General features: G+C 44.8%; 1 protein-coding gene across 7 annotated transcripts in view; it reads right to left on the reverse strand.

The window, feature by feature from the left end:
• JAKMIP1 (janus kinase and microtubule interacting protein 1) overlaps positions 1-20,160 on the reverse strand; it is a 327,688-nt gene extending 307,528 nt beyond the window's left edge. For 5 of the 7 annotated variants that reach the window (XR_014223631.1, XR_014223632.1, XM_082238525.1 and 2 more), the window contains exons 1-2: positions 20,090-20,160; positions 4,869-5,135 (exon numbers count right to left, since the gene is read on the reverse strand). Coding sequence is in view for 5 of the 7 variants with exons in the window: in XM_082238525.1 (XP_082094651.1) it covers positions 4,869-4,997 (129 nt within the window). In the remaining 2 variants the exon portion in view is untranslated. Of the gene's footprint in view, positions 1-4,868; positions 5,136-7,040; positions 7,565-13,147; positions 13,353-20,089 lie in introns of those variants that run through there. The other 2 variants (XM_082238523.1, XM_082238522.1) reach the window with 2 other exon arrangements.
• Positions 20,161-20,997: the final 837 nt, after the last annotated feature.

Below are 20,997 nucleotides of genomic sequence, written 5' to 3' on the forward strand. Positions count from 1 at the left end.
CATGTAAGCAAAGCACAGTGCCGGAATTACTAACTCTTTTCCTATTATTAGCTGTTAATAATAGTTAAGGTGATGAGCGTGGAGGTTGCCTTAGCTCAGCAGATGTTGCAAAGAAGTTAGATAGTAGGATAGCTAATAGGAAGGCAGTTGAATGATAGCCAGGGCTGGAGGAAGGGTGGGGATTGCAGTTCAGAAAAGGAGATTATAGAATACAAGAAATACATTTAGGCATTTCGGAATCCGCTGGGTCATAAAATATACTCAAGTGAGATCCTAAAAACGATATAAAAATTCAGTCCTACTGCTCCACTACTTTCTTCATCATTATTAGCTCTTTAATAAATAGGAGGAGAATTTAAACACAAACATTCAAAGGCCTCCTGATTGAATAAGATTACTGATGGGCCCATAGTACCTTCAGCGAAGCAAGGCAATCTCATTACAGTCATCCTTGCATAAGCTTTTCACTTGTAAGCTCATTGCAAATACAAGAACTTATCCTCACCAGTTTAGTGCTACTGCAAAGGCTACTCCCTTCTGCAGAATGGAACAAGCACAGCAATTAAAAGCAAACCAATGAAATCCCAGCTGGAAGTGTTTTCTTTTTGTGAATACTCCTAAACATTCAGTCCCAAAAGGTGTACTGAAGGGGAAACAGTGATTCATTTCAATAACCTCGCTACTTCCAAACGTGGGTCAAACATGAATTTGCCTTTCAGTTACATCCCATCACTTTGCACCAGATCTTCTTCAGAATGACTGGACTGAGGACTCATTGAGGATTTAAGTGCGTTGCATGGACCAAGTAGGTATAGTCCTCAATTGTCAATTCATTTATTTACCAGAGTTTCCAGTGTACAAAGAGTCTGTTAACTAGCACATAGCAAGGGGTGAAGCTCTTCAGTCCAAGGGCCACAGTACCCCAGCAGAAAGCTGTCAGGGTTCCCATTCCAGTAGTGGACAGGGCCAGATTCATGCAGTTTCCCAGGGAAAGAGGTGCATTTTTCATTCTTATTTTCAGTTTTATGCATCTGCAAAGAGCCTGCTGGATGAAGACAAAGGCCCATCTTGTCTTGGTGTAGAGACATGCCAGGTTGAACAGACCCCGGCTGCTCCTTGAATACACGGTTCAATTCACAGTTTCACAGATCAAAAAGCCAATTCCATGTTGCTCTTTTAAGTCCTGATGCCACCTTGACTACAGAGGTTTTGCTTTGCTCTCCTGATTTTCCCAGGATTGGGGAAGTCTAAACTCACTCATCAAAAGAAGTAGAATGGGTTCTGGTTGAGTGTAGCTTCACGATGCTCAGAAATCTTGGACTCAATCAGCCTCAAACTCACCATAAGGCCCAGTTTGGACAAGCCCTATGTTTAGGGGAAGATACGAACAAAGCAGCACATTTTCAAATCTATTTGAAAGTCCCTAAAACTAAGGAAGTAGAACTATTTTAGAAAAATGTTGACCATATCTGTGATCTCTTGCTCACACACTGGTTTCATCTGGTTGGAATGATAAAAGCCCTTGTTTATCATTACAGGCACAGGTACAAACCTGAAGCTTGCTACAACATTCCGCTTCCCTTCTGGTAGGGATGGGAAGAAGGGTTTTGAATTTTCCACTTCTGTTTTAGACTAACTTGAGGTAAGACTCCAAACGGCAGTTAGCCTTGCCTTAGCTGAAACAAACTAAATATAATTACTGTATTTTTCGGTGTATAACCCCCCATGTATAAGATGGCCCTTATTTTTGGGGACTCCATATTAAGGAAGTGGGAGGAGATTGCCCAGAGTTGTTAAGCTTTTTTTTGGGGGGTGCGATTGCCCAGAGTTGTTGAGCTCACCCGCCCGACCACCACTGCCAGTCGCACGTCTCGCCAAAGCCACCAAAGCCATCTGTTGGCAACTGCCAATCGACCGCCCAATTACCGCTGTAGAGCCAATAGACAGCCGGCCGTGCCACAGCCACCAATCACCCGCACAATCGCCACTGACAATCTCCTGCTCGCGGCCGCCAACAATCACCCGTCCCCCCTTTGCACTATCCATGTGTAAGACAACCCCCAATTTTTAACATTTATTTATAATAAAATAACATCGTCTTATACACTGAAAAATACGGTATTCTCAACTGCAGTTTAAGGTTCCATTCAGACACAATGCTAAACTCTGGGTAACTAAGCCACAGCCCTCACGGCAAAGGCAGAGGGGCAGCCCATAACCCCAAGTCTTCTACATGCAACAATAAACCTTTGTTTATCATTACATCCCAAATGGGTTATTATGTTTGTCCGTAAGCGTGAACACCATGCAATATTTGCACGGACAAAAGATGTATTGTGTGAACCAGCCTCAAGAAGTTGGCAATTTCCCTGTCCAATTGAGTTAAGTTTCCCACAATTACTCATTATGCATACCAGAGAAACAGAGGGGAACAGCATAACTAAAGAATAGTAACTCTAATCACTTCCCAATTTTGCTGACTAACAAGCAACGCTGGAGAAATTTGGCAGCTGGTTACTTGCATAGCCATCTAGCAAGGACAAACAGCAAAATTCAAGGCAGCTCCAAAATATGACAGCAAGCAAAAGCTACTGGATTATTAGAAACAGACCATTTTCATGCCCAACATTACATTTTACTTCTGTAAACTGATATCCCTATGCTAATGAACAATCTAGAGACAAAGGTACTTAATATTGGTGGGAGAGCTTGGAAGCAAAGCCTAGCCTGGCGTCTGAAGTCAATGAACAGTGTAGTCCTTAAAAGCATTATTTGCTCATTCAATGATGATGCTTATGCAGGATGGCACCGCAGCAGAAAACTCCACCCCAACCTACTCACCCTCGTTAAAACACCTGTAGAGAGCACACACATTTACAGCTGAACGTATAGAGGGCTCTCTGTGCCATCAGAAATCTTGGCAGAGCCTCCTGCACACACTCAATGAACATGCAAAAAACATCTGTTAAGGGGAAACTAAACACTAAAATAGTTACAAAGCCATCACTTATATATAAAATTGGCTAAACACACATCATTAATAAATCTCAGCTTTCTGTATATGTACATACATGCCTTAACAGCACAGAAAGTTTACTGTATATTGCTTTTTAGCTTTATGCACCAACATTATCTTCTTTGACTTAAGTGTGAAGAAACATTAAGTGGCATACATGTGCAATAACAGCTCTTATTTTCTAAGCTTTGTTGACTAGGCAAATATGACAGCAATTCCAGTTCTACAGGGCCTGTGCAATAACAAACCATGGTTTGATGTGACATGAGTGAGTGCTCTCAACTCTCCTTGCACTCATAGATTCCCTTCCCAGCTTCCTAACTCTTGTCAAACTTTAGTTGGGTTGTATCTAGGTTAAACTGCTTAATAGGCATGTACAAGAGAGATCATTTACAAAACAAACCCACTCTTAAGAAAATCAAGCAAGCAAAACAATTACTGTTAAAAAGGAAACCATGCTGGGATAAACCAGCTATTTAAACAAACCCTTAGCTACCAACTTGCAAGACCCTGTCTAAAAGAGGGTGATAAAATTCTCTTAAGCGAGTTATCTTATTATTTTGTTATATGCAATACAAATGTGTATACTGCCTAATCAAAATACCTAAGCTGCGGACGCCTTAAGATTTCACAATACAGTGTACATGTTTTGAATTTATATTGGGATAATATACAACTAATATCTTATTGCATAACACTTCAGAGAATGCTTCTGCAAATAGCAATGTTTTAAGCAGTCATCTAAAACTCATCTTTGTGACAGCTGCAGCAAGTCTTATTTTTCTGCTGTAAAGGTGAAATACTTATTTCTCAAAAAGCAAGGAGGAACGGGCAGGATAATTCTAGCAAGGAGCTTTTTCTGAAAGTTTATTGCTAAATAATTAAAGCTGTCACCTTGAAAACAAGAGCTGCAACAAGAGACAAGGATGCCAGCAGCAGACCCCTAAATCTAGACATGTATAACTTAGTAGGTCATGTGTGCAAGCACTTGAAAAGGTTTTTGGTATTCTGAATATATATCCATTTCCTGCAAGACTCTCCAATTTAGCGAACCCGAGCTGAACAAAAAAATAAGACTCAGCATTTTACACAGATCTTCCTGAGTTTGAATAAAGCTGATATAACAGGGTCTTAAGAGTTTTTGAAGTGAATAATCCACAGCTTAAACACATAAGCCATTGAAGTGTATGAAGTTTTATGTGCATAAAGGTAAAGGTATCCCAACCGTTAGGTCCAGTCACGGACAACTCTGGGGTTGCACGCTCATCTCGCTCTACAGGCTGAGGGAGCCGACGTTTGTCCGCAGACCGCTTCCGGGTCATGTGGCCAGCATGACTAAGCTGCTTCTGGTGAACCAGAGCAGTGCACAGAAACGCTGTTTACCTTCCCACCGGAACGGTACCTATTTGTCTACTTGCACTTTGATGTGCTTTCGAACTGCTAGGTGGGCAGGAGCTGGGACCGAACAACGGGAGCTCACCCCATCACGGGGATTCAGTACACCAAATCTCTCACATAAAGTAACAAGGCAGAAAGAGCTGCATCCTGAGATCTTTAAAATTATCATTCAAAAATATTATCTATTTGGATAACACCAACAAGCAAAGTAGTTTCATCTGGCTGTTGGTGAAACAGTGACACCAACACCTCCGTTCCAGAAAAAATTATACACAGCTTTTTATTCTAAAGCACTGAAATCGAGGGAGCATCTTTCCAGAAAGGAGAAGCTATGAAAACACTGTATGCAAGTTTGATGAGTATTTCATTTCTTTAAATCCCTTAAGACCTGATGGTGTGAGAGCTGCTCATTGCTCAGCTGGACATACCTCCACATAGCATTAAGCTTACATACCTTGCCTTTTTCCTGCTGATATTCAATCTGAATGTTTGTCAATTTCATCCGCAATTCCTCATTCGCTGCTGCTTGGACAGCTTCAGTCTCCATGTCCTTTTCTGCCTTTGTGCGGCTTTTCTTCGACATGGCTTCAAATACGTATTCTTATATTGGCAATATATCAACTGCCAAGCAGCTCTGAACATTGAATGTTAAGACGTCAAGCAGCAGTCAGTGCCATCCCATGTAGAACCCACTGCTGTCATAGTCACTATCCTCAATATTCTAAAGCACAAAATAAAAAGGGAAATGAAAGTTAACTATTTGATCAAAGTAGAAATATATTAAAAAAAAAAAAATGTCCAGTAGCGCCTTAGAGACCAACTAAGTTTAGTCTTGGTATGAGCTTTTGTGTGCATGCACACTTCTTCAGATACATTTCAGATATATTTCTACTGCGTCAGACCAACACGGCTACCTACCTGAATCTATTTGATCAAAGAAAGCCTTAAACAAACATAATGCTGTCCACGATTATTGTGTGTCATTCCCATTTATTGCAGGAGAACATATACCATGAACATAACATCTCTGCAGGATCTGACTAAAGGCATTTTCAATTAAACTAATGAGATTTAAGAAGTTTAATGTGGCTAAATCATACCGCATGTATCAATATGCCAACATTTTTACGTCAACTGGGAAGTAACATGCACCCTGTTTGGTTACAGTAAAACCCTGCAATTTAAAAAAGGTTATTTGAATTAATTAAAATTAATTAGACCAAATCTACAGGAAAAATCTCAACAGTGTGTGAAAATTCTGCAAATCTGAGATGCTGCCCAGGGCCAAGCTAGCACTTACAGTAAATATGCTTATAGATTAGCAGTGGCAGGAGAGCAAAACATCTGATTTAGAGTCTTTCAGAGTACAGTACTACCTGACTTGTCAAATACTACCAGATAGCAATTTGAGGGCTATTTTGTCACCTAATGCTGTCTTCTACAATGTTGTCTTCTACAATGTTGATTACTACATCAAGCAGCATCATGGAAATACTCTTTGCAGATGGGTTTTTTATTGGTACAGTTAGAAATGCACCCTAGTGCAATGCAATAAAGGCAAAAGTTACAGAGAAGCTGATCAGTGCTATCCCATCATATTAAGCACCACATAATTGTCACCTTTTCCAAAGATTTTATGCAGGCCAATAAAGGCACGCAAACCCAAGAAGTTAAGGCAGCTGCAGTCACAAAGCACAGAGCACTTTTCACAGAGCCAAATTACAGTGGTACCTCGCAAGACGAATGCCTCGCAAGACGAAAAACTCGCAAGACGAAAGAGTTTTCTGTTTTTTGAGTCGTTCCTCAAGACAAATTTCCCTATGGGCTTGCTTCGCAAGACGAAACGTCTTGCGAGTTCTTGCGAGTTTGTTTCCTTTTTCTTAAAGCCGCTAAGCCGTTAATAGCCGTGCTTCGCAAGACGAAGAGACTCGCGGAACGGATTAATTTCGTCTTGCGAGGCACCACTGTACATGTTTCACTACAACCGCCTGGCTTAACCCTTGCCCTGCTGTCATGATCTTGGAAAGGGAAGCCATTCTTGAACCTTTTCATGGGGTTCTCGGGGGAGGCTCATAAATCATCTGTTTCAATTTATCATAATAAAAATCACTGTAGAAATAATAGTTTTTTTGCTTAACTGTTGACTCATGTTCAGCTTGTAGTCCACTAAGGCCCCCTAGATCCTTTTCACAAGCACTGCTGTCAAGCCAGGTTCCCCATCCTCTATTTGTGCATCTGAGGGAACTGACCTGTTCTGCATGACAGACAGCAGTTTTCAGAAGCACAGAGACCCTGTTGGGACAAGAACATGGTTTTGCTTTCATAGCTCGCTCCATCACTAATACTCTTTGGCTAAAGCTTTCACTCTACTACAGCTCTCATCTCTGTATGAAGTGTGATTAGGAAAAAGGGATGCCTTGATACACACCTCAGCTGCTTCCACTATGGAGGTTAAAACGAGAAAACTACACCCACCTGGATCAAGGTTGGCTCTATCATAAGGCAGAAACACAATCATGGTTTTTATTGTATTCATATAGATTTTGAACAGCTATTGTTTTGGCAAGGTGTTATATTTGATCTAGGGCAATTATAGTATTGTCCATGTGTGCAGAGGAAAACTTACTGAAATATAGGGCTCCTTTTCCTAGCAGAGAGCGCAACAGGCAGTCAAACACACCTGATTCTTCCTTCCTCAAGTTGTTAGGTGTGGATTGTTGGATGAGGGGTCTATCTCACAGTTCCCATTCATCAACTTTTGGGGTCACTAGCGTCGTGCCCTTATAGCACCTGAAAACTTTCTGAGTCCTGCCTCCCACAAAATATGGCAAAGGTGTGTAGCCAACATACACACCCACCCAAAAAAAGTACGTAGAGCTGAAAGAGTGATGCTCTCTGCAACTTCCTCTTTCACCTCTATGCATTTTTCAAAATTCAGATCGGCACCTTGGCAGCTGAAGAAAAGGTAGAATGGCTGAGAGACTAGGAGGGAAAGGGGAGCAATTTGAGAGGAGAGAGGAAAGCACAGTGTGGGAGGGGTGGGAGATACAGAAAAGAAAAGGTCCTGTTGAAATGGCATTGTTTTTCCCTAAAGGGCCTTCTCTCACTCCCCGCACCAACCATGAAATTACAGATCACATCTGTCTCCACTGACTGAACCATGGGTTCGCCATCACTGCCATGACACACACACACAAAAATGGATCTGAGGCACAGATCCAGACAGATCATTATAGTTTCTACAAGTAATCCAGAGAAAAACACCATCAATTTTGTGTCTATGAATGCGTTCTGTGATTTGTTGGTTTTCATATCATCCTAAGTAAAAATCATGATGGTAAATAGACTCATAGAACTGTAGAGCTGGAAGGGATCCTGGGAGTCATCTAGTCCAACCCCCGGCAATACAGGAATCTCAACACAGTCTCCCATCCAATTTTAAACCATACTGGACCCTGCTTAGCTTTGCAAATGTGCTAGCAGTTTTACAGGATCAATATTTTCTGCACTGTTGACAAGCACTAGACCTGTAGATCATTAACACAGATTTATGGAAGGCATGGATACTTGACATCATGTGCAAGGTACTCTGAAATCCTAAAGTTGGGGTTTAAAACAGCTTGCCAGGTGTTGCTAAAATAGGAACTCCTCCTCCCCAACTCTAAACTGCCCTGATGCTGCCCTGAGTACTCAACTCTGCTCACCCACCCAGGTCTGAGGGATACAGACCAGACTGGCCTCCTTGTCCACAATCAGATCATGGATGAGGGAGGACTTACTCCGAGCTGACCTGGCATTCAACAGCAGCCACAGACCTGAGGGCTGGGTGACAGGACAACCACAATTCCCCAGGTTGCAGGAGGGGCTGACATGCAACAGTCAACAACTGCCTGTGCTGTGTGCTCCTTACCTGGCCTGCCCCATCTCCCACACAATATCTAACCTCCCACACAATACCTAACCTTACCCCTATGCTCTTCCCAGCTCCTCTCCTTCTAGGCACATCTCCTCTCCCTCAATGAAAACAAACACCACCAAAAAAACCCCACATAAATTGAAAACAGTAAAAACAACTGTAGCAGCAAAGCTGCCAGATGAACCAGTACAACATGTGCAACTATCAGGTCAGGAAGCAGCTTTTTGGGACTTCCGGGAATGTCATGGCTGGTTAGATGCATCTGCCAAGACGCTGTCAACAGATATAATTAAGTGGTGATTAATGATAGTTCCTGTCGGTCATTTCATCTCTGCGGTACAGAGATAACAAAGGGATTAACTTCTGAATGCTCTGGAAGGATTACTCCCTCTGTGGGACTGATAAATCTTTGAGGAACTCAGACAGGTAAAAGACCAGGGGTGGAAGAACCATAACCTTGCCCTAGCACCACTTAAGAGCCACTAGAGGTTAATCCCTAGGGCAAAGACCAGCAAGACCTCTTTTCTGCAACTACTTTTGAAATTCCTATAGAGACTATATTTACGGAAGTTATCTGTCGGTTAAAATGTGCATGTAAAACACAACTCAAAGAATACATCTTTGAGGGGTTAAAAAAATAGTTTTCAGGACGCTTACCTTGATTTACATTCTAAAAAAGTTTATAACACCTGTTTCTAACAGCCAAGAGTTCTGAGAAGTTTTCATCTTGTTTAGTTCTACTTTTAATCCTCCGATTGAAGGGTGTTTATTGCAATGCAAAATTATATGGCTGCTGGCTGTACTTGCTGTGGGAGCATCGGAAGGCTAGAAATGTGTCTTATCTGAGCAAGGACTGTGTAAACTTATTTTAAAGCACCCAGGACTGAAAGAAAATGTCAAAAAAATAACCTACTGACTGTCGCAGTTGTACAACAACTTTTAAATGATCAATTAAAGGAATTAAGATGCAGAAACTGATACGGGGGAAAGTATTGGACAAAGCAGAGACAGGAGAAGATCTTGGGGGGAAATACCAGTGATGATGTGCAAGATCAGGAGGATGGTTCCATACAGATGGCTGAAGATTTATAGCTCTTGGAAAAAATATTGATGATGCTTGGCCAGTCCTAGAGGATGGTTCAATACTGATGCTTGAAGGAGTAGAACAAGGTAAAGCTGAAGCTATGATGTTGGAGAAGAAAGGACTCTGTGCGCAATTTGGAATGAACTCAGAGGCAAAAGCCACTAAGCCTCCTGCAACACTTCTGGAAAAAGAACGGAAAAGCAAGAAACTGAAACTTTTTAAAAAAAAGATAAGGATGTAACACATGGCCAACAGGAAAGGGAATTGGAAGATTTGTATATGAATTTGGGTGTGAATTAATGCCTATACAATTAGTAACCAATGATAGATTATTGTTTTATTATATAACCACAGCAAAGAAACTCTTGAGGAATAAAAAAATAAGGCCTGCTTTTTTTTAATATTGGAGATAAAGCTGGGATGTGAGTCGGGAGGAAGACTACTGCTGACCTTTACTTATAATAATCATTGGAGAGGCTCTTTTGGACTTCTTGGTTAGAAAGGAAAATTAATGAACTTAAGGTGCCCAGACGGAAGACTGGGAAAACTTCAGCTAGCAAAGGAATAGCTGGATATTACTCGGGATTGAACATTCAATTATTTTGAGGAACTCTTTTATATATAACTGACAGATGGATAGTTGGAAGTCACTTTTGCTTATTGCCTTTTTCTTTTTTATTAGCTATTTCTTTATCTTTTTATTCGGTTATTATTTCCTTTAATATTCTTTCTGTCTTATTTGTTTTGTTTCTGCCTCTGCTTCGTTCTGGTCTTTTATTGTATTTTGAAAAGTTTTAATAAAATATTTTTTTAAAAAAGGAACCAGCTTTTTCGCCCTCTGCTCGTCTTCACAGGGGGGCACTGGCGAAGGGAGAGGAGTGCGGGAGGAGCGCAAAGCCCCTGGCAGCGCGATCCCGGTGGGGTGCCATCGCGGCTGCCCCCGTCCACGTCCCCGCAGGCGGCGTGCCACGCCCCAGACGCACACCACGCCCCGGTGGGTGGCGTACCACACCCTCAGGACACGCGCCATGCTCTTGTGGGTGGTGCGCCACGCCCCTGGGACGCACGCCAGCTGCGCCCCCTCCTGCTCTCCACCTCCCGGTGCTGGAGCATGAAGCTTCGCCACTGCAGGGCGGTGGCAGGACTCAGACTCCCTCTCTCCTGTTTACCTCTCTGCTACAAACAGCAGTCTCTTGGTTCCTGGACCCACATAGCATCGGCCCCATCTTTGCTTTCTAGCTAGTGCTGCAGTCAGGAAATACAGACTGGCCAGTTTTTCATAGGCCATTTATGGTGTGTCTGTAGCCTTCCCAACACACTATCTTTCAGAGTGAGGGTCCCAGACTGTAAACACCTATTCCTGCTGGGAGATTTCAATGCCAGAGTTGGGAATGATCATCACACATGGGATAACTGCGTAGGCCACTTTGGAATTGGCAGCATGAGTGAGAATGGATAAAAGCTGCTTGAGCTGTGCTTGTATCACAGCCTCTGCATCAGGAACACATCCTTCTCTAACAAGGCAAAACATCGAGGATCCTGGAGACACCCAAGGTCAGGCCACTGGCACCAGATGGTCTTGATTGCCACCAGGAGATCTGGTGACTGAACTGTGTTCATGTTACACTGAGCTACCACCGTGCCAGCTGCGACACGGATCACAGATCACTCCCTAGTAGTGAGCAAGATCCATCTCCAGCCAATGACAGTTTATAGCACAAAGTATGGCCTGGAATCAACACTAACAGAACAGTCGTAGCTGAACTTTGTGAACGCTTCTCTGATACCGTTGAACAAGCTGTACTGAACTGCCCAAGAGACAGCACTGAAGCAAGGTGGAACTACATCAAAGAGGCAACCTAGAACACAGCTGTGCCCTCTTGGGGAAAATATAGCAGTAGATCCCCAACTGGTTTGAGGCTGGCATTGAGGACATGGAGCCTGTTATCAAACAAAGATGTGCTCTTCCAAGCCCACTTCCCAGCATGTTCACACTCCTGTCTTAGCAAAGTCTACGCTGGCTTGGTCATGTCCACAGAATGGAGGATGGAAGGATTCCCAAGGGCGTGCTCTACGGACAGCTGGCTTCAGGCACCAGGCCTGTTGGCAGAGTGCGTTACAAAGCTGTCTGCAAGCGTGACATGAAGGCTGGCAATATCTGCTGCTCTGGCAATGGTAAAGTTGGAGGCAGTGGATGATGAAATGGAAAAGACCTTTGCACAGGTCTCTAGAGCAGGGTTCCCCAAACTTGGGTCTCCAGCTGTTTTTGGACTACAATTCCCAAACATCCTTGACCTCTGGTCCTGCTAACTAGGGATGATGGGAGTTGTAGACTAAAAACAGCTGGAAACCCAAGTTTGGGAAACCCTGGTCTAGAGAAATAAAACATCCAAGCGGCTGAGTTGTGTTGGAGGAGGAGCGGAATGAAGCCGTGGATGGAGAAATTAAGAGGCATATTGAGATGGCAAAGATAGAGTTGAAAGAAAAAGGATTATGTGTATAATTTGTACATAAATCAAATATTGTACAAGTGTCATAAATCCAGTTAATGGCATCCCTGGAATTTCTCATTACCAGCCCTTACTGTGGGAAACCAGGATCCCCAACACATTTTATCCAAGGTGCAACAGAATAGAATAAAGCAAATGTCTAAAAATTGACCCCAAATCAATTTATACTTACAAAAAATGGAAATATCCTCACACTTGTTTCTGAATATTTGCTACCACTAGCCCTGGCAAGTTCCTCAAGAAAGGAATTCTGCTGCTATATTCAATTCAGGTACATTTGATTTACAACAGGTATTGAACACATATGTGTTCTAGAAAGCATACTGCAGTCCTAAAAAAATAATAGTTCAAAGTGGGGGAAACACCAAAGGTAATATACTAGAACTCAGGTTACAAAAGGTTGCAAGAGAGAAAAACTGTCCTTAAGTTACCAAGAAGCTTAACGTACGCTTAGCTAAAAATAGACAGGATACCTAAACCGCAAACAGAAAATGACAAATCCAATACCTATAGGGCAAATAATACTACTTTCTGTCCCAGCTGATCAACATCACTCCTGCTGCCTGTGTCTGAAGTCAGTGAGTTTCCTTGCTCTCAGGGCCACCGGCCAAAGATCTAGCAACAGATTGGCACCCATCGATGTGTAATGTGGGAAGAGATCCTCCGATGAAGGCATAGAGAGTTCAAGTGAAGGGGCATCCCATCCACGAGCTGAATTAGACAGACTGAAGAAGCGGCAGGCAATGAGTCCCCAACCACTGCTAAGTAAGCAAGTCTTCCGCCATTTTAAGAATGCCCCTCGTGCCTGAACTCACATATCCGTTTTCTCTCTGAAGGCAGACAAAGCTGAAAATTACATCTTTTATTTACTGACCACTCCTGAATTTTTAAATGAGCAGTTCACAGCATGAAATAAATGGTGACATCCAAGCCCAAATACCAAAGATACTTGGAGGACCTCTGACGGTAAGGAGCTACGTAGGCAAAGCAGAGGTGGTTGTATCTTGGGTCGCTTAGGGCCACGAGAAGGGCCTCCCTCCCGGGTCTCAAGGGCCAAGCTGGAGTCAGGGGGAGAAGCATGCTTGCAAGTATTTGGACCCCAATTCATCCATACCTTGCACTTGACTTGGGAGTGTGTAGGCAGCCAGCTATTTCCCCCCTCTATCCATTTTCTCTACACCTAGAAGACTTTATACATTTCTATCATGTTTCCTCTTACTCACCTTTTCTCGAAACTAAAAAGGCCCGAATGTTGTAACCTTTTCTTGTAGGGGTGTGGCTCCTTCCCCTTGATCATTTTGACTGCCCCCGTTCTGAAGCTTTTCCAGCTCTGCAGGATCCTTTTTCACGTGAGGTGGCCAGAGTAGTGGTCGCACCATAGATTTGTAACCGCAGCATTATTGGCAGTTTTGTTTTCAATTTCTTTCCTAAATACTGTTAAAGGTAAAGGTAAAGGGACCCCTGACCATTAGGTCCAGTCACGGACGACTCTGGGGTTGTGGCGCTCATCTCGCTTTACTGGCCGCAGGAGCCGGCGTACAGCTTCCAGGTCATGTGGCCAGAATGACTAAGCTGCTTCTGGCAAACCAGAGCAGCGCACGGAAACGCAGTTTACCTTACCGCCAGAGCGGTACCTATTTATCTACTTGCACTTTGACGTGCTTTCAAACAGCTAGGTTGGCAGGAGCAGGGACCAAGCAACGGGAGCTCACCCCATTGCGGGGATTTGAACCGCCGACCTTCTGATCAGCAAGTCCTAGGCTCTGTGGTTTAACCCACAGCACCACCTGCGCCCCTAAATACCGTTAGCATGTGTTAAATAAGTATTTGGAGGGGGGTCTCATTGCACATCACTTGCTTATACTGAATTGCATTTACCATTTCACCTAGTTGGGAGAGACCCTTTGATAGCTCCTATCAGAATCCCTTGTTTTAATCACCTTTAACAATGTGGTGTCAACAAAGATGGCCATCTCATTGCTAAGCCCTAACTACAGATCATTAAACTAGTAATATGCACAACTCCCAACCTAACCATTTTGGGGACTTCACTTTCTTGATCTGTTCACTGGCAGAACTACATATTTATTCTTGCTCTCAGCTTTTTTTTTTCTTTCTAACTCATGACCCTAAGAGGATCTGCCTTCTTATTTCATGACAGCTAAACTCACTCTGAAAACTTTGGTGAGGTACTCTGAAAGCTTTTTGAAACTACATAATACAAACCAGATCAGCTCTGTGAATATCTACCTGCTTGATGACACTCACAAACAACTATAAAAAGGTTCATGAGATGAAATCCTGGGCCCACAGAACATGAAAGTGGCAGAAGATGGGGGCACCAGCAAATTAGCATCCAGTACTTCGGCTGGCATGTGCATGCTTAGCCCTCGGGAGCCAACATGGTCACCACAGCATCCTTTCTTACCTTAAAAAAACTTTTATAGGTATAGGGCAGCTGTAAAACCATGTGACGGCTGCTCCGTAGCTGTAAAAAACAATAAGATGTTGATATTATTTTTACTTTAAAATTTATATTAGCCTATTCTAAAATAAAAGTGTATATTCCAAAGTAAATGTGCTAAGCATCATGGCAGCCAAACCAAGCTCCATTTTATTCTGGCAGTCTAACTGATCTTAAAATGCAAAACTGCACACTGGGTTGGCAAACTCCCCACCCCACAACATTTAAGGAATGTAGAAGTGGTTATAGAACACACTGTAAAGAGGCATTAATTATATGCTCCACAAGTGAAGTAATAGGCTTATAGGTCTCCTATCATCTAAAGTGGGACACTATACTATCATTAAGTTCAGGGTCTAAAGTTGCCTAGCTGCATCACTGGCTGCAAACAACAATTTTCAGTGAACTACTTAGAATCATAGAATTGTAGAGTTGGAAGGGACCCCCAGGGTCATCTAGTCTAACCCCCTGCAATGCCGGAGTCTCAACTTAAGCATCCATGACAGAGGACCATTCAACCTCTGCTTAAAAGACCACCAAGGAAGGAGAGTCCATAATTTCTCTTGAGTCTGTTCCACTGTGGGGCAGCTCTTACTGTCAGAAAGTTCTTCCTGATGTTTAGCTGCAATCGCCTTTCTTGTAGCCATTGGTTTGAGTCCTACCCTCCAGGACAGGAGAGAACAAGCTTGCTCCTCCTTCCATATTTGTATGCCTATGTGATGCTACAAGATTTCATATTGCATTTTGAATCTGCACACCTTTATTTGTTCATTGCATATAAAACTATTTTATATTTGTCATTTAGTTCAACTGGCACCTTACAAATCACTAGTACATTTCTGAGCACAATTCAAAGTGTTGGTGTTGACCTTTAAAGCCCCAAAGGACTTTGGTCCAGTATCCCTGAAGGAGTGTCTCCACCCCCATTGTTCTGCCCGGACACTGAGGTCCAGCTGCGAGGGCCTTCTGGCGGTTCCCTCACTGCAAGTAGCCAAGTTACAGGGAACCAGATAGAGGGCCTTCTCGGTAGTGGTGCCCGCCCTGTGGAACGCCCTCCCACCAGATGTCAAAGAGAACAACAACTACCAGACTTTCAGAATACATCTGAAGGGAAGCTTTTAATGTTTGATGCATTACTGTATTTTAATATTTTGTTGGAAGCCACCCAAAGTGGCTGGGGAAGCCCAGCCAGATGGGTGAGGTATAAATAAATTATTATTATTATTATTATTATTATTATTATTATTATTATTATTATTATTATTATTACAAGTTGCTTGATATAAAGAATATAAGTTTGTAAGTGATCAGTGTAAAAAATTCAAAACTGGGTAGATGTGAGGATGGATAGGTCACAAAAGGTTTGGGCACAATCACTGCATGTCTATGGCCAAATTTAATGCTTTAAACACAAAGTACACAAAAATGCTAAGGTAACTACTTTGCTCAAAGTAGCTTTCTCACAAGCATAGGGTGACCAGGACTCCTCTTCCTGAGCAAATTCTCCATGCACACAACTGTTAACGAATTACACTCACAAGACAAACCCTCATTGATGTGGCTTCACTCCTCCCTGTGTTTCAACTCCACTGAAGACACAGTCAGCCAAGAAGCGGGATGTCCACCCTCGCAGGGATCTCAGCCAAGCGGTAACAGGTCCCTCAGCTTACTGATTACAATGTGAATCTTCCTTGGCCCTTGCCATGGCACACCTAGCAGAGGTTTGCTTGCCTAATAAAAAACTGGGCAAGTGCTTCTGAGCAGATACGCTTGGTGCTGCCCCTGCTCTTGCATTCTCTACAGTTCAGGAAAATTTGAACGGGGGAGGAAGCTCACCAGCGGAGACAGGGGATCCTGTCATTGGCAACAAACTTCAAATTCTCACCTGTCAACTGACCTGCCACTCCTGCAGATGACATCAATCCTGCTCTGAAAAAGGTTCCCAAGCTGCCCTCAATTGCATCCCCCCTCTGCTTTACCACTGAAAAAACACCAACAACAAAATTGTTCACATTCAAAGCTGTCCCCATGACAAATCGTCCCTGTCCAAAACAGATTTTTCTAAGGCTGGACTACAAGGCACAAGCACAGGAACTGGGGACTCAAACAGCAGCAGCAGCAGCAGCGATCACTTCCTTTTCTTTTTTAGGGAGATAACTTTTTAAAATGACTTTTCAAAGGGACTTCTACAGGAGGAGGGTGCACTGCATAGCAAGTCACACCATTTAATTCAGCCTTGGATGTTCGAGAGGTTTTTTGTATGCTTGCAATTCCACACATGAGTTGGGTATGAGCAGTGCTGCTTCATCCACTGTTAAGCCTCAGCTCGGTCCTCAGCTTTCAGCATCCAAAAGGGTTAGGGTTAGGTCATGCAGGCAGGTTTAAGCCCCAAACTTCTCATTACACAAAAAGTAATGCATTGTACACAAAAACCAGACATTAACCACAAGTAGAGCTACATGACAGGTACTGATGGGGCCCAAATAAACTTGAGCAAAAAACAAGTTCTATGTTTAATATGAATGCTGCAAGTAGTAGAATATAGTACATATGTCACACAGCGTGTCTGTCAGTAAATCACACAGTTCATACTGTGACCCCAGCACATCCTTGGGTCCTTCACCCGTGGATGCTGCAAACTTACTCCCACTTTTGAATTAACTGTAAATATTTTCTAAGCCATGAGAGACCCCCCAAGCACACTATCTTTAGAAAACAATGGAAACAGGTGTTTTTTTAACCCCATGTCTACAAAATTTCCATGAATTTTACATCTGTATCCCAAAGAACAACAATATAAACGTAATGTTCCTATGTGCTCAGGATTCAGAAGTATAATTTCCAAGATAAATGGAATGGCTCCTAGACAGGCCATCTTTCTAAAAATTGAGCTTAGAATTAATGGCATAATGCAGACTGGAGCTCCCACACCTCTGCTGTAAATTCTGGGAGCAGGGTAGGACCACTGCCCTCATCCTTTTCTTGAGAGCTTTCCAGAGGAATCTGGCTGACCACTGCTGGACTAAATAGACATTCATCTCATTCAGCCTAACTTTGCTGTTGTTATTTATGCATGCGCCAAGTAAAAATACATTTACACATTGCAAAGTAAAATTCACTTTACAACAGAATTCAGCTACAGTCGTACCTTGGAAGTCGAACGGAATCCGTTCCGGAAGTCCGTTTGACTTCCAAAACATTCAGAAACCAAAGTGCGGCTTCTGATTGGCTGCAGGAAGCTCCCATCGAACATGCGGATTCCAAAGAATGTTCGCAAACTGGAACACTCACTTCTGGGTTTGTGGCGTTCAAGAGCCAAAACGTCTGAGTACCAAGGCGTTCGGGAACCAAGGTACTGTACAACTGTACTTCTTATTGTTCAAGTGGTTCCTAAGCGTTTCCCCCCCCCGCCCGCCACAATTTAGGTTGTCACAAAATTTTTGAGAAGCCAACACAAATAGTGTTTAATTTAGAACGAATAGAAGAACAACAATGGGGGAGCAGTGCCGTGCAATCAGTTTGGTCAAAAACATAAAAAATAATTAAGAACTGAAACCTGAATCAGGTAACATTCACCATGTGTATCAAGATGCACTTCATACCACAAGGATATTAAGTACGGTAACTCACAATTTCTTTCACTGGACTAGTTTGCAGTAAATGGATGTGTAAAGCACAAGGGAAATGAATGTAAAGTTAGTTGGTATCTTCCCATTCAAATATACATCTCACCCCTGATGTCATTTTAGACATTGGGTTCATTAAGTGCTATTTGAAAAGCAAGCAGCACTTAAAAGAAAAAAATGGCTGGCAATACAGCATCTCTAACTGGATAATAATAGACCTTAGAAGCCACTAATTTCAATTAAAGCAAGTATCCATGCCTTCCATAAATCTGGGTGGTCACAGAGGCCTAAAACCTGAAGACCGATTGCAGAACTCAGGATACAGACTCCACATTTGTGGACCATTAATATGTTAAAAGACAAAACAAAAAGCAAACTGTAAGGAAGTGCAAAAAGAAAATCAGTACCCTCAGCAAAGTCTGCAAAATTATTTTAAAACCGCTGTTTATTTAAAAAATCTGCATGACACTGTATTACATAAGAGTTGCCATCACACAACACAGTTCAGTGGGAGGGCCTCTTCTGAAGTTAATAGTACTAATTGAAATTCAAAACTTTGTCAGTTTGTATGGGAGGCGTTCCAATGACTGACGCTGCGATCCTAAAGCTACACTGAACTCAACACACACACACACTTCCTCATAAAAAGGTCTCTATATGCCAAAGTGTCTCCCAGACCTCACCGTAAGGCTTGCAGCATCAAACTGAACCCTTGGTGACAACTTACAGGGTTCATGAGATCCTTAACTCCTGGTGCTTTGATTTTTTACTTAAAAGCAGTCACTGGACCCTCATAGAATCATAGAGTTGGAAGAGACCACAAGGGCCATCGAGTCCAACCCCCTGCCAAGCAGGAAACACCATCAGAGCACTCCTGACATATGGTTGCCAAGCCTCTGCTTAAAGACCTCCAAAGCAGGAGACTCCACCACACTCCTTGGCAGCAAATTCCACTGTCAAACAGCTCTTACTGTCAGGAAGTTCTTCCTAATGTTTAGGTGGAATCTTGTAGTTTGTAGTTTCTTGTAGTTTGGATCCATTGGATCCATTCTTGTAGTTTGGATCCATTGCATCTTGTAGTTTGGATCCATCAAGTCTTTCCCTCTGCCCAGTCTAAACCCCGCTCCCACCAACCGCTATGTACCAATATTGTACATCTTCTCCAGAAAAACAAACCGCTTTTGGGGGGTTGGGGACAATTTGGATGAGGTGAAGTGTAGCCACTCCACTTTGAAGCACCACTTCTCATATCTTAGTCTGCGACCACTTCAGAGTGAAAATAAAATCTTCACACATATCCTTGGTCCCTCATGAATCATTCTGCAGATCAGAAACAATCCTGTTTTCTCAGAGCTTTTGAGGAAAAGTTTGGGATCCGAGCACCAGACCCCATCCGGCTCTGGCTCTCTCCAGAGAAGGCTCCGCTCCCACGCGGGACCAGCAGCGGATTCGGATCGGCGGCACCCGCGACCACCCGGCCCCAGGGCGCCCCTCCCCGAAGCAGCCAGGCCGGGCGCGGGGGGCTGCCTCCGAGGGGCGCTGCCGGGCCCCCTGCCCTTCCCTCGGGAGCAAGGCCCCTCCAGCCCCGAAGGTGCGAACCAGGTCGCGGAGGAGGCGAGGCAGCGCCGGGTGGGCCGCCAATGACCCGCGGATTAGCCGGGGGCTCGTTTCCAGGAGCAGCGCAGGCTGGCCAGGCCGCCGCAGCCCGGGAAGCGCAGCGGGTCCCCCTCGAAAAGAGGGGCGCAGAGAGGGGAGCCCTCCTTCCCTCCTCCCGTCTGGGGCGGGTGCGCCCTGCGCGAAGCAAGCGACGCCGGCATCCTCTGGCAGGAAGGATGCGGCAGGCGGCGGCAGCAGCAGCAGGGTGGCTCCCTGGCGAGGGGCGGGCGGGCGACGCCTTCCTGCCCGCCGGGCGAGGCGCACTTGCGCGCCCGGGGTCCGGGCCGAGCCCTTCCCCACTCGCGGGGCAGGTCGTCTCCGCCGCCCGCCGAGCCCCCAGCCCACGCGGCTACCCGCGGCTGCCGCTGCCCGCTCCTCCCGGGCGTCTCCTGCCGCTGCCCGGGGCCGCGTCCACTTGCCTTGGGGGAAGCCGAGGGTCCCGAGGCAGCCCGGCGCCGGCAGAGGGAAGCGGGGCGGGCGGCGGGCGGGCGCGTGCTGCGCTGGGCTCGGCTCCGCGCTCCTCCCCGCCGGGCTGCGGCGCAGCTCCGCCTCCCAGCGCCTTGAAGCGCGCCGCGCTGGTCGGGATTGGCGCCGGGCCCCGCCACTCCAGCGCGCCGCCGCCGCCGCCGCCCTGGCCTCTCCCCCGCCTGCGGCCGGGGCTCCGGAGGATGCTGAGGAAGAGGCGCTGCACCTTCGCGCGGACCCTGCGCGATTCAGAAGCGCGGCGGCGGCGGCGCCCAGGGAGTTCCGCGCTCCTCTGGGGCCTCCTGCGGGCGCCTGGCTAAGTGGACGCCGCCAGAGTAGGCTGCCGCGCGAGGTGGGCCTGGGACCGGATCCAGCCACGCTTTCCCTCTGCCCTCACGTACGCGCACGAAGGCTTCCGAATTGGCCCGTCCCTGGAGACGCGCTCGCCAACCCCCCCCCTGACGGCGCCCCCTTTCTACCTCCGCCCCCCATCATTCCTGTACCCGCAAGAGCTCCTGGCGCAATGAAAAGAGCGGGATGAATCCGTTTGAAAGAGCGCAGACGCCTCAGTAGCAACACCCTGAAGGTGGTCTTCTCACAGTGGTCCCTTCAAACTAGAATTTTTTTCCCGCGGAGCCCCACTTTTCGTAGAGATTTTAGCACTCGCCCTCAAGAAGTGCTTGATTGACGGGACCGCCACCCGGGGGGCAACTGCGTGTGACGCTGCCTCAGGGATAATCACACGTTTATCTGGTTTTTTAAAGTAAAAGTAACCTGTGCTTTATATCATTTCCAATTACAAGGACTCGCTTTAACTTTTTATGGCAGCACTCAAACTTTTGTAACCTGCATTTTTATATGC

The sequence above is a fragment of the Podarcis vaucheri genome, assembly GCF_965113315.1.
Source record: "Podarcis vaucheri genome assembly, chromosome: 9".
NCBI lineage: Eukaryota > Metazoa > Chordata > Lepidosauria > Squamata > Lacertidae > Podarcis > Podarcis vaucheri.